General features: G+C 31.0%; 2 protein-coding genes across 4 annotated transcripts; both read left to right on the forward strand.

The window, feature by feature from the left end:
- Window positions 1-472: 472 nt before the first annotated feature.
- Window positions 473-2,806, forward strand: LOC114381409 (late embryogenesis abundant protein D-29-like). Of its 3 annotated transcripts, none has more exons than XM_028340659.1 (3): window positions 473-1,360; window positions 1,394-1,936; window positions 2,388-2,806. In XM_028340659.1, exons 1-3 carry the CDS (start codon window positions 607-609, stop codon window positions 2,531-2,533), a joined length of 1,443 nt encoding a protein of 480 aa, XP_028196460.1. In that variant the 5' UTR covers window positions 473-606; the 3' UTR covers window positions 2,534-2,806. The 3 variants fall into 3 exon arrangements, with proteins under 3 accessions (XP_028196460.1, XP_028196461.1, XP_028196457.1); XM_028340660.1 differs by having other exon boundaries at window positions 474-1,540; window positions 1,595-1,936; XM_028340656.1 differs by having other exon boundaries at window positions 474-1,936.
- A 6,531-nt stretch (window positions 2,807-9,337) lies between these two features.
- Window positions 9,338-14,707, forward strand: LOC114381001 (CBL-interacting serine/threonine-protein kinase 1-like). The gene is made up of 12 exons (XM_028340163.1): window positions 9,338-9,768; window positions 10,089-10,151; window positions 12,062-12,133; window positions 12,403-12,510; window positions 12,618-12,698; window positions 12,787-12,966; window positions 13,059-13,265; window positions 13,525-13,632; window positions 13,765-13,881; window positions 13,990-14,052; window positions 14,152-14,226; window positions 14,317-14,707. Exons 1-12 carry the CDS (start codon window positions 9,574-9,576, stop codon window positions 14,386-14,388), a joined length of 1,341 nt encoding a protein of 446 aa, XP_028195964.1. The 5' UTR covers window positions 9,338-9,573; the 3' UTR covers window positions 14,389-14,707.
- Window positions 14,708-15,024: the final 317 nt, after the last annotated feature.

A 15,024-nucleotide genomic window follows, 5' to 3' on the forward strand; every position in this document is an offset into this window, starting at 1 on the left:
TTAAAATAATATGTACTAAAAAAACGTGTTTCTAACACTTCTCTTCTACAAATTTTAACCGAAAAATAAGCTGTTTGTCATATGCATTTTCAATTCTAAAAAATTTCATGAATGGGAGAAGCAAGAAAACAAGGTTAACTCGATAAGACGGAACATTAGAGGCTTTTTGCATTCTGAAATGGAAATTGTTGTTCTTGGATAAAAGCAAAAGAGAATGCAGGAAGCAGCCAGAAAAGAACTAAGACAACTAGTTCCATCTACCATCCTTTTACTCGGTGCATCCATGTTCCATCCGGGCATTGACACGTGCCAACTCGGAAAACTCTGCATAAGAATACGAACCAAATCATGACATGCAGTTTGACACCTTTCTTTCTTCAACTGACACGTAAAATTTGACATATTTTGTAACCAAGCCACGTTGCATGCATCAACTCACTCCACTCTCTTATAAAACCACCCCAATCATAACCAACCTCCACCACCATTTGCATTGCATTTCGTTACTTTCATTTGTTGTGCAATCTTACAAGTTCCAAACTTCTCTATTTTGTTATTATTTGTTCTCACTTCTCACACATACAAATTTGAGCCTTTTATATTATCATGGCTTCTAAGGTGGTTTCGGTTTTGGTTATAGCGATGATGTTGTTTGCCATGAACTGTAACTGCACTAGTGTTGGCCACATGCCTTCAACCAAAGAGGAAGGTCACGATTTTCAGGAGTCTAAAGCCAAGACCACACAAACTGCGAACAAGGCCATGGAAACTGGTAAAGAGGGACAAGAAGCCGCAGAGTCATGGACAGAATGGGCTAAAGAGAAACTCAGTGAAGGTCTTGGCTTCAAACATGATCAGGAATCCAAAGAATCCACCACTAACAAAGTCTCTGATTATGCCACTGACACTGCACAGAAATCCAAGGATTATGCAACTGACACTGCTCAGAAATCAAAGGACTATGCAGGTGATGCTGCTCAGAAATCAAAGGACTACGCAGGTGATGCTGCTCAGAAAACCAAAGACTATGCCAGTGACACTGCACAGACATCAAAGGACTATGCTGGTGATGCTGCTCAGAAATCAAAGGGCTATGTTGGTGATGCTGCACAAAAGACCAAAGAATATGTTGGTGATGCAGCACAGAAGACAAAGGATTATGCCACTGACGCAGCACAGAAGACCAAAGATTATGCTACTCAGAAGACCAAGGACTATGCAAGTGATGCAACTGATGCTGCAAAGAAGACTAAAGATTATGCTGCTCAGAAGACTAAGGACTATGCAAGTGAAGCTAGTGATGTTGCACAGAACACAAAAGATTATGCTGCTCAGAAGACCAAGGACTATGCCAGCGGTGGTGCGCAGAAGACCAAGGATTATGCCAGCGGTGGTGCGCAGAAGACCAAGGACTATGCAAGTGATGCTGCGCAGAAGACCAAGGACTATGCAAGTGATGGTGCTCAAAAGAGCAAAGAATATGCGGGTGATGTAGCACTGAATGCCAAAGATTATGCTCAAAAAAGCAAAGATTACGCAGGTGATGCTGCACTGAATGCCAAAGATTATGCTCAAAAAAGCAAAGATTACGCAGGTGATGCTGCACAGAATGTCAAAGATTATGCAAGTGATGCAGTGCAGAAGAGAAAAGAGTATTCTGGTGATGCTTCTCACAAGAGCAAAGAGGCTTCTGATTATGCCAGTGAGACGGCTAAGAAGACCAAAGATTATGTCGGTGATGCTGCTCAGAGAAGCAAAGGGGCTGCTGAATATGCTAGTGATGCGGCTCAGAGGACCAAAGAGTATGCTGGTGATGCTACCAAGAGAAGCAAAGAGGCTTCTAATGATCATGCCAATGACATGGCTCAGAAGACCAAAGACTACGCCAGTGACACTGCTCAGAGAACCAAGGAAAAACTCCAAGACATTGCATCTGGTTTGTACACCAACTTTAGAAACATTTCTGCATTGCACAAGCTATACATGCTACAGAGAGAAACCATTTTCACTCACTTAATGGCTTGACTTCTTTTCCACTTTTTGGCATTAATTTTATTTTCTAAAATAATTTCATGCTTGTCGGCAATCAATATAGTGTTTGGTTTTTCCACATGGTGCTCATCTAGAATGTAAATGGTGCTACTACAGCTCATGAGGCACGAGCTTTGTAAGTATCTATGCTTTCTTGATTAAACCAAACACACCCTTAAAGGTTTCACATGGCAAATAACTTGTAAACATGTACAGATTTGGATGACCCTTTATCTCAGTATGAGACAAGGATGTGTTCAGGTTTAAGGGGGTATTAAATCAAAAAGGGTAAATATTTTGAGAATAAAATCAAGTTATGGTAAAGCTAGTTTAATTTCTTAATGTATGATGTGCAGAAGCTGGTCAATACAGTGCAGAGAAAGCTAGAGAAATGAAGGATGCAGCAGCAGAGAAGGCAAGTGACATAGCAAAGGCTGCAAAGCAAAAATCACAAGAGGTGAAAGAGAAATTAGGTGGACAACACCGGGATGCCGAGCTTTGAGAATTGAGATGTTTGAATCACTTTGAACCTTTTAATTATGCCACAATAGTTGTCTAAATCTGCCAGAAATAATGTTGTGTGTATATATTATATGGCAGTATCTGTCTTTGTGTGATCAAGGGGTTTGGTCTGATATAATATATTAGCAACTACGTAGTCGAGGTTGGAATATTTTGTACTGAATATCCTCATGTTTTCTTCAAGTTTAGTTAAAAAATAATAGATACTCAGCATGTCATTTCTCTGAATAAAGTACCCAATTTGTAGGTTCCATCCATGTTTGAATTGGGAAACATATCATATGATGTAGTATATTGAATGCTTTATCTCCATCTCCTGTAAGTGGCAGAGGAGGCATTGTGTGAATGTGACATGAAAGTTCACAGAATATCATTTTTTTTTTCTGAACTATTTCTATATTTAATTTTTTTACAAATTAACATTATCTTTAAAATAATTATCGAGTCATTAGACATATCATCATACATGGTCATACATGGTGTGAATTAGACATATATCATCATATACGTTGTGATTGGACAAAATTATTTTCTTATAAATTAATTTTAATATTATTTTTCAAGTAATTATTATAAAAGTCAATAAATATATTATATATTTTTATTAAATGATAGCATAAAAGTATTTTTTTTACAAATTAAAATTAAATAACTTAATTAAATTACTTTTAGCGTAATTTTTAAAATAATTATCATAAAAATTAATAAATATATTATACATAATAATCAAATATATTATATATTATATTTTTAATATAGTTTTTAAAATAATTATCATACATGATTAACAAATGATAATCAAACATAGTAAAAATAATTATCATAAAAATTAATAAACATATTATATATTATATATTATATATTATACTTTTAATTTAGTTTGATAATCAAACATATGGACAACGTAAAAATATAAATATTTTATATTTTCGCATGACTATTATTTTCTTATTTTATTACTCTCTCGTTGCATTTGTTACACTTGCTAAATGCCGATCACACTTTATGAGGATTGGTATATTAGATATTTTGTCTTTAAATTAAAATTTATTAAGAAATTCAAATAACAATATTTTCATTAAAAAATCTTGTTCTAAAATTAGCTTCTATAATATTTCTTAGTTAGATATCATATTAAGATGCATATTTAAAAATTAGTTTATACTATAATATTTCTTATTCTAAAAAATATTTTTTAAAACCTATTTAAGATGCATCTTAGCCTAATATCAGATTAGTGATAGATTTTGCTTCTCAAATAATATCTCTCTCTCTCTCTCCTGAATTTATTGAAAATCAACCAATCCCAGAAAAAAAATCTCCAAAGGAGAGTGTCAAAGAGTCTCATCAGCCGGATAGGCATGAGAGCACAGGTGTATCAAGAGTTGGTGACATATTCTGGGCTAATGCTTCCTGCACCCGAAAAGAGAAATGCAAAATGTACTGGACTTTCGAAATATGAAATGTGTGTTGTTTATTATCTTTCGAGGTGCAATAAGAAACACCCCATATTTTGCGTCCTCTTCCAATCATGGGCTACTCTTTCTTCGCTGCCCATTGTCACTGGTCAGATGAAGTTGCTGAATGATAAAATTATTTCCAGCTAAAAAAATAAAATGTTTCCGCAATATGGATCCAAAAAAATATTTTCATAAGCAAAACAAAAGAATTGTTTGGTTTGAAAAATATTTTTTATTTTTAATTCTAAATGTCACGTTTTTTATTTTTAAATATTTATATAGAAATAATATTTTTAATCATTTCCACTATTCTTATATAACATTATTGTAATAGAAATGGCATTTCATTGTTTTGATGTTATAATAAAATAAAAATAGTTAAGGTATAAAAGATCACTCTCACTTCTCAATTCAAGCTTGTTTGATAATTGTGCGATAACAATGTGTGCATGAGAAGACAAATAATGATAATTGACTTATGGTGACAGATATGATGATAATAATAGGGATAATAATAAGTGTGATCACAATGATGATTATAATGATTAATGACAATGATGTGATAAAACACTAATTAATAATGATGTTAATTATAGTAATGACATAAATTTGTGATAAAATTAACGACCTTGAAAATAAAATATTATAATAATGAGGTAAAGAAATTAAATGATTTGTTTTGGTGACTAAAAACAAAAGTAAACTTTTTTGTTTTAAAAATTGAGGTAAAGAAATTTCAAATTTGAGTTAGAAATCAATTTTATCCAAAACCATATAATAATTTCTAGTCTCTTCCACAAAGGCAAGTAAAGGCAACATATTTAGATTTTTAACACATGGATCAGTCAACTAGAGTCAAGACCTTGAGAAACAAGAGGTTCAGGAATAGTGCAATACACACCACGCCATCATGAGAGGCAATATTTTTTTTCTTTTCAGGCTAGAGGACTCTAGTGGGTATTAGGGGTGAGTTAAAGACGTGATGCTAGTGCTACCATGGATCACGTGTATAACTGTATAGCATGGTTGATTCAACTATAAAACAGGACAATAACTAGGTTAGTAGGATAAAAAAGATGCGTGGTAGGGGGTAGAAAATGGTTAATACAGACACACTTGTAGTGTTTATTTATTTAGTTCACTTTATCATTTGTTAATAATAATGTTATTATGTTTGACTCGTAATAAGTGTCATGTTAAACAAATCCTAAGATAAAATGTTATTTTAATTTTTTTAATGTATTATTAATATTTATATCCAAAACCGAGACCACAACATAAATTCCGCATCTGCAATAAAACTAGGCTCTGTCCAAGCTGGCTATCTTTCAAGAAATGCAAAGGATTCAGTGCCCTTGCATAGCCAAATGAAAAACAACACAAAAACCCGATGGCTGATATATTATTATAAAGTATGTAAATGTTAAAGTAGTGCATTATATAGAATTAATTAAAGACTAAAACTAAAACTAAAACGTTTATCTACAGTTACAAAAATAAAACATTTTTTCATAGTAAGATGGCGCATGTGCATTTGGTGCTGTCTTCCTACCTGGTCACATACAATTGAGGATTATATAATAAAGTTATTAGGGTAAAATATGTTTTTACCTTGTAAAATATTATGAAATACTCCGAGGGTTCGTTTGTTACAAAGTATTGTTAGTATTTGATATTGTGAAAGGTCTACTTTCCGAAAAATGAAGAAATTTCACTCGGACACAGGGAAATATCCGAGAGGGTCCATTAAATGATTATAATTAAGAATGCATCTAAACAAATTCTCAGAAACCACTGAAGAGTGAGAAGACAGAACAGTACCACAGTATCTCATAATTATTTCCGATACTACGACCCTGCGACTGGTGGATTTGGGATTAACTTTTGACGATGCAAAACTAATTAAATGCTGAATCTGTAATCCAAGAAGTAATTTTACTTTCCAAAAACATTGTCAATGACGAATTATGTGTTAGAAAGTGTATTTCTAACTTTCCTCCTGACAATAAAAATACCGTAGTTTCCTTAAAAGATGATTTAAATGTAAGGGAAATGTCGTTGAACTATGGAGTTCCCTCTAAAAGAAACCCTCTCATCAATTTCACATGTATTAAAAAAACGATTAGAATGCAATGAGAATGTAAATATATTTTACATTAATCATAAAATGTCATATATAATAAATTTCTATTTTTATAATAATTATTTTAAAATTTTGAGGTTGACCGACAATTAAACAAATATAAGGTTTTAATAATTTCATTTTCATAAATGACCTTCTTTGTTTTTTTTTAAAATTACCAGTATAATTTAAGTCAAACCAGATATATATATCATTTAAGTGGCCAAATTCTCCCTGTATTTTTTTTTCTTTTTATTTACAAGATTCAAATCAAACTCAGTCATAGCTTAAAGAGAATCAAGTTTCTTGCTAGATCGAGGACATTGGTTGAATTTTATTTTATTTTTTTACTTTTTTAATATATATACCTTATATTTTATTAGTTAAACAGAGTGATTTATAATCATGGTACATGCATATAAGGTTGGTGATCAGTTATCAGCTGGCGGCTAGCGGTAAAAAACAAGAGATATATAGTTATTGTTGAAAACGATTTAAATCTAGTTTATTAACATTCTAAAAAAATTAGTTTAGTTGTGTTATATATGTATTTTAAGTTTGAATTATTTATCAACAGGGTCGTGTAAGATGCAAGGCAAATTAGGCATTAACCTAAGATAAAAAAAAAATTGTAAGCCCCTAAATTTTTTTTATTACTAATTATTAACAAATTTTAACTGATTAAAATAAAATAATTTAGAATCTCTCTCTTTCCTAAAAATTATTCAATCAATATCATCTTTTTAAAAATTAACCAATATCACAATTAATATCGTTTAAAGTGTTTTATTTATTCCAAAAAATTAAATCTCTATTAACTTTTCTTTAACACATCTCAATTCTCTAATCAACGTATCTCACTCTTCAGACTTCATTCTTTAAGTTTTTTCACCTCTTCATCTTTTGTTCATAAAAAAAAATCTATTATTCTCCTTCCCTTGAATGAAACCTATTGTCTATTGATCAAACTTTGTCTCCGCGGCTCAACCTCTCTGGATTTGACATCGTCTGGATTCTGAACGCCTATAAATCACATACATCCCGGCGTTCCGCGTATGGAGCCTTTCATCTCCATCCCGGTGGATTGGTGGAACAATTCATTTCATGGGCATGACTCTGGATACGCAGTAATACAACACGTATCACGTAGCACCCTTGCGCCTAACACAATATCTAAATAACAAATCTCAGTCTGTTTCCAATTTCAGGTTCTATCGTTCTGTTCATCGATCATCATTTTCTATATTTATTTTAGAGTTTATTTTAGAGTTTAGGATGAATTAAAAAAATATTGTATTAATCTTGAAAAGTTTTTAAGGTTTAATGAAGACTCTGATATTGATGATCTTGATTTATTTTCAGAATTGAAAGTACTAAGATAAGTGTTAAGAGAAGAAATTAGCACACCAATAGAAGTATTGAGTTATATTAAAACTTTAGACTCTTTTCTAAATGTTTACATTGCATATAGAATTTTATTGACAATCCTTGTAATAGTTGCTACTGCTGAAAGAAATTTTTCAAAATTAAAATTGCTTAAATCTTATCTAAAATCAACAATGTTACAAGATAAATTGAATGAGTTAGTTATTTTATCTATTGAAAGTGAAGTGTTAAAATTATTTAATTATAAAATTCTGATAAATGATTTTACAGCTAAAAAAGCTAGAAAATTAATATAAAAATTGATATTTTATATAATATACCAAATCTCTTTAAAATTATTATAAAAAAAACTTTTTTAACAATTTCACCTTAGGTCTCAAAATATCTGTACATTAGTATAAATAGGTCAAGGTCATGAACATTAGTATAAATATAAGAATAAATCTCTAATAAGTTAATTAATACTGTTATTGTATCTTTATTAATTTATATGTATTAATATTTAATATTATTATAGATATTTTAATTACTGTATTTAATAAGATTTAATGCAAAATTTATTATCATATATTCTTAAATGTATTAATATTTAATATGTTAATAAATTAATATCAATAAATACAAATTTATTATCATAAAATAAAATATTTTTACAGTGTATAATTTAATTTATATTTATCAATATCATTTTATATTACTATATATAATTTATTGTATATATATAATTGAATGACATCTTTTATATTTAAATTAAACTCATGAAATTAATATTGTTGTTAAAGTTTATATATGGTCACAATTATTTGAGAGTGAATTGACAACCTAACAAGAGAAATAAAAATAATTATGTTTTAAAAAAACAAAAATAAACCAAAACAAGCTTTGTCATTTGCATCATAAAAAATAAAAAATGAGTGGAGGATGGGAATTGCAAAAAACGTGGGGAACTCACGAAATCACCGAAATCGCGCGTGGCCTCGTGGGGTAGGTTGGAATATTGAATCTTTTACGTGTAGGGCATCTCTTACTGTGTAACAATAGTAGAACCAACAATTTAACATCCTAACCAGTTATTATATAAAAAATTATAGTAGCTCGTTATTAAAATGAGTGTCGCAGTTGAAATTTAACATTAAGTATTTTTTTATTATTAATACTTCTAATAAATATTATTTTAATTTTTGAATCTAATATTAATAATATTCTCATTCATCTCTTTAATAATTTTATTTTTATAAAATTATTACTCTTTTTATTTATTTGTTAATTTTATTGGTCTAAAATCATTTAAAATAACACTTATTTTGGGAGGAAAAGAAATATAATGTAATAGAATCTTTCTCAATAATATCGAATTGGCTATTATAGTTTTAAAATTAAGTTCAATCTGATTGGTTAGATTGATCCAATTGAGATTGAGTGGAATAGTCAAACTAGTTGGATTGCTGAATCAATCATACACATAACCAGGTCAGACACACTTGATTTGAAATAAACTCAATGAATTGGGTTGATTTTTAAATCTCATTTTGCGTAAAAAAACAAAAAAATCTTCAAAAGGCTAAAAAAATCATAGACTTATATAATTATGTTATTGAATTATTATTTGTGAATTTCTGTTATCAATTTTAATACTTTAATTGTTATTTTAAATTTTGTATTATGAACAAATCTTTTTTAATCAAATAATATTAGTTATATTATATATATATATATATATATATATATATAAATACGTTTTGAATTTTTTAATATATATATCAAGTTAAATGTAATTAATTACTAGTTCATTCCTTGTATCTTTGACCCATTGCCTCAACCGGATAAATAATGACCGAGTTTCATAAATTTGATGGGCGTGTTTCCTCATCTTCATCCATTCCTAATCCTTGCTTGGCCACTTTGCGCATTTCAATTCTTCTTTCGGTTTTTTCCTGTTTTGGGAAATTGCATAATATTCTCCTTCTGTTCTTGCATTTCATCTACTGTGCCACGCGTTATACGTAAACGAAATACGGGGGAACGAGTGAAAGAAGAAGAAGAAGAAGAAGAATGGTGATTATAAACCTTGGGAAGAAGAAGAGCGAGAGAGAAGGAATGCGACTTGGGAAATACGAGTTGGGTAGGACTCTTGGTGAGGGCAATTTTGGCAAAGTCAAGTTCGCTAGGAACACTGATTCTGGCCAAGCTTTTGCTGTTAAGATCATTGAGAAGAATAAGATCGTTGATCTCAACATCACCAATCAGGTCTGTTAATGGGTTCTTCTTACTTCTCTCTCTTGTTTTCACAATTTCGAAAAGTTCACACCTTCTTCTTGGTTTGTTTCCCTCATGAATATTTCAGTGACATGGGAAAGAAAAAAAAAACTATGTGGTCCTTATTTTGTTTTGATTAGAAAACTCAAGTCCACTGAGCATCTATCTGTTCTTTTTTTTTAATCCTTTGAAATATTAATTCAAACGCACATGTAGTCTCTTACTGAATTCATGTTTATAAGGCCTAATTAAATAATCATAGATGTTGGAACAATAATCTGTGCAATTCTGGTGAAAAATAAAAATTGCAGATAAAGAGGGAAATAGCCACCTTAAAGCTCCTCCGGCATCCCAACGTTGTTAGATTATATGAGGTACTGTCATGCTCTGTTCATATTCATCTCTGACTTACCATTTTTATTTTTATTATATTAAAAAACTACTATCTGAAATCTCAAGTTTTTTGCACACTCGCACGACGCACCTAATCTTAGTGAAATTCATTTATGGACTGGATTTTTATTGTCCTCCGTTACTGTTAGATCTGGCATGTATGATGTACCCACTGCAATTATAATTTGCTCGTTACGAAGAAAAAAAATTCAGTTTTTTTAAACGTGGTCAAACATGTCAAACTCAAACATATATTCTAACGAAAAATCAAACACATTAAAACTGCATAGCAATGTTATGTTATTTAAATTTAAATAGAAACATAATAATCTCCAAAATTAATGAACTTTGTGAAGTAGATGACATGGCAGTATCATGGAGAGAAAAAAATAATTATAATCGACTGACTAATAGTACCTGCTAGGCTGCTATTATTGTTTAAATTCTCTTAATAAAAAAATTCAGTGGTTCAAAAAATTAAAATTCAAACCATACAAAATTTTTAAAAATAAAAAAATTTAATTAAACAAAAATACTAAATTAAAATGAAATATTGATCAAGGAAATTTAATTCGATTGGTTAAGTATGGCGTGTGAAGTGTTTTCGTGCCTGTTTTTGATTCTTAAAATAAAAAAATTGAAATATTTAACATTGTGACTGAAAATTTTACAATAACTTTTTTCCTCAAGCATTTTATCAACATTTCTTTCTCCTCGATCTCTGTAATATTTAATGCTCTGCACATACGATACAGCAAACTCTACGTTATTAGTATACAGTACGTTTTATGTGGACAAACGTCCACTTCGAATAAATTACTGAGTTTAGCTGAGTTCATGGAAGTGGTGTTGAACCGAGTCAGAACACCAACTCATCCTCAGATTCTGATGTCACATTGATTAATTAAATGACACAGACGGTGGTTGGACCTCAAACACTTTTATTTTATTTGACTATATTGATGATATGTGACATTGAGCCCATGAGGGAGATTGATACATAGTGTGAGGATATGCAAGAGGTCAATTTTTCATATTAAAAATTCTGGAGCAAGTTGTTAACACCAATAAAATCATACCACGTGAGCAATGTAGATACCTGTTTTGCTTATCAAACTTTGGATTGCACCTTTGGACTTATGGTTACTTAGTTAGCATTTTATTTAGCACCTAACAGTTACTTGTTTAGCTCAAAGTAACAATTTACGGGTTAAATTATATTCACGTTTTTTTTTTTAGATTTATTTGATATCTTTTCATATCTTTATTGTCAATATAACTACAAAAAGTAAAGAACACAATAATATATTATACAGTGTTGTGTTTTATATGAATTGAAATTAGGTAGAGAGAAGAAGAAGAAGAAAAAAGTTGTGGACGAGAAATTTGTTAAACTTTTGTCCTAATTTCTATGTATTCTTGCGTGTATTGCACCTGATGATCATCTTATCCAATGAAGGTGGTGACTGAATGATTAACATGTGGCACAGGTGCTTTATTTGGATTTCAGTCCATTACATTCCAATTGTGAAAATGCCCAGAATAAAAACATACTATTTTTAAAAAATCTTGGATGAGATGAGAACCTGGTTAACCACTGTCATGACTCATGAGCACACATTATATTCAAATCCGGTGGTCCCACCATATACATATAGTGTATGAATGCAATTGGTTTGGCACACAGTTGACTGTAAATTTTTTTCCCTGTGTTTATTGCTTCTGCTGCTCTGGATAGAAATATGTTATGGGTCGGTCCCTTTGCACATTAAAGTAATCTACTGCGTTTTATTTATCTATTAATTTATTTGGTAGAGTAATCTATTGCGTCTGCAACATGCAACTTTATCATTGATGCTTCTGATTATGATTAATAACTATAATTATGCAGGTCTTGGCTAGCAAAACAAAAATTTATATGGTACTTGAGTACGTGAATGGAGGGGAGTTATTTGACATAATTGTAAGAATCAATTACTTTTTTTTTTTAGTGATTTTTATGATTTTAGTTTAATTTCTATGCACTATTAATTTTTTAAAAATTACACTATCAATCAATCAGACATTATTATTAATACAACTTTTAAAATAATAATTATGATAAAAACTAACAATTTATTATATTTGACACTTTATTACTAGATGCCAGTATAAAAATATTTCACATGCATACACTTACTCTTATGTATGATTTATGACAAATGGTGTTTGATGAGTTAATTGTATTCATAGGCATCCAAAGGTAAACTTACCGAAGGAGAATGTAGAAAGCTGTTCCAACAGTTAATTGATGGGGTGAGCTACTGCCACACTAAAGGTGTCTTCCACAGGGATCTCAAGGTACCTTCTCTCCCTTTTCAAGTTGAAATTGCACAACACAGTTATCTGTTTTTTTGGGGTTTATGTCTTGCATTTTATTACACACAAGTGATGCTATGTCCTTGCAGCTTGAGAATGTACTAGTGGATAATAAAGGGAACATAAAAGTAACTGATTTTGGTCTTAGTGCTTTACCCCAGCATCTTAGGGTAAGATATTATTCTTTGAACCACACCTCAGTGTAAAGCATATCATTTTGGGTATTGGCGTATGCTATAACTTCGTCAAAATTTTCAGGAAGATGGACTGCTGCATACAACTTGTGGAAGTCCCAATTATGTAGCACCAGAGGTTCTTGCTAACAAGGGCTATGATGGTGCAACATCAGATACATGGTCATGTGGTGTTATATTGTATGTAAGCCTAACAGGATACTTACCTTTTGATGATAGAAATCTTGTAGTTCTCTATCAGAAGGTATATTCATATGTTGCCTCTATGTTCTCCTTTTACATGGTTAGTATATTAGTTTTATATCATAATTGCCATTTTTGTGTGAGGGATAACAGATTTTTAAAGGAGATGCTCAGATACCAAAATGGCTATCACCGGGTGCACAAAATATGATAAGGAGAATTCTTGATCCTAACCCCGAAACACGGATAACAATGGCTGGGATTAAAGAAGACCCATGGTTCAAGAAGGGTTATATTCCAGCAAATCCTGAGGATGAGGATGTACATGTTGACAATGAAGCCTTTTCCTCCCATGAAGAAGTATTATACTTTTGTTCTTCCACCCCCTTTTTTTTTTTTTTTTGAAAAAATGCTATTTAGTACCAATGTTACTTTTGTGTAACTGCATGAACGTTGATTAGCAACAAATCCTGTATTACATGTTTTCGAATCTGTTAGTTAATATTTATTTTTTTCAAAAAATAACCACCGTAATTTTTCCTTTTCGTACAATTCGTGTTTGAGGAATTTTGTATTTTTTTTTTTCCTGTTGTAATTAAAACTTTTCTCATGGTAACAGCCAAATGAAGCAGAACAGAGGAATTCAGGATCACCAACCCTAATCAATGCATTTCAATTGATAGGGATGTCTTCATGCTTAGACCTCTCTGGCTTTTTTGAGAAAGAGGTGAGCATGGAAGTCAATTGGCAGTATTTGTACTATTATAAATTTTGGGCATAATTTCCTGTGTCTTTGGACATTCACCACGTCCTAATGAAATTTAACTCATTTTAATGCACAATGTGGTTTGAGTTACAGGATGTTTCTGAGAGAAAGATAAGATTTGCATCAATTCTTTCGGTTAAAGATCTGATCGATAGGATTGAAGATACTGTGACAGAAATGGAATTTAGAGTCGAGAAGAAAAATGGCAAAGTTAGTACTATAACTTATGTTTTATTGAAGTTGCTTCTGTTTCCTACAAACTTGCAAATAAACTAAATGTTAGTTTAGCTAAAAGTACATATAATACCAAAATTTCAGTTGAAAGTGATGCGAGAGAACAAGGTGCACAAAACTCTCGGCTGCCTCTCAGTGGTAGTAGAGGTAATGTATGTTTAGAATGAGCTAATCGATCGTAAACTAATCTCAATGTCTGCATAATTTGCTGATGCTAAGAAACTAACTTCATTTCAAATATAACAGGTGTTTGAAATAAGTCCATCATTGTATGTAGTAGAATTAAGGAAGTCGTATGGAGATGGTTCTGTGTATAAACAGGTATTTATTTATACTCTCTTTGTCTATTCCCCATCTAAAATCTGAGGCTGATGATGTGATTGATATCGATGTTTTTTTCATACGGTGCAGTTATGCAAGAAATTATTGAATGATTTGGGTGTTCCCCCCAAGCAAGGGCTAGTGAGATCAGCAGCAAATTAGAAGCCACATTATGTGTAGGCTATTTTCTGTTTTTTTGCTCAGGTGGATAGCTACGCAGATGATATAAAAACCAATTGTAAATGCATTATAGTTAAAGAGTAGAGAAATGCACACATGTTAGACAATGATGGCACCAATTTTGAATTGAGGAATCCATCATCTCGAAGATGGCTTCTCCATGTCTAGTGAACTGTGAACCTGAAAGGCAGTTTGTCTTGCTTGGCTTCAGTTTTTTCCAGGGCCTTGTAACATGTCATGGAAGTTTACCTCTGAACCGAACCATCAAAATGGGAATGAATAAAACTGGATAATTGATAAACTTGTTTAGGTTATGGGGATTTAAGTATTGACAAAGGAAAAGGATAGAATAGAAACTAGATTTTCTCAAATTGATATTGACTAAGAGGTAAGTTTGAATAAACTTTTTAATAAATTGTTATAGAAGAAGAAAATTAAATGAATTAAAAGGGTAAAATGAATGAAATTTCTCTCAAATTAAACTTAATTTGTACATTTCAATTCTTTAGAAACTTTCTTATTTAACTTCTTTTTAAGTTGAAGTTGATGTGTATATAAGTTAAACTTTAGCTGGTGAGAGAAGTTTCATTTATTTTACCTGCTCAAATTATTTTTTCT

The sequence above is a fragment of the Glycine soja genome, chromosome 13, assembly GCF_004193775.1.
Source record: "Glycine soja cultivar W05 chromosome 13, ASM419377v2, whole genome shotgun sequence".
Taxonomy (NCBI): domain Eukaryota; kingdom Viridiplantae; phylum Streptophyta; class Magnoliopsida; order Fabales; family Fabaceae; genus Glycine; species Glycine soja.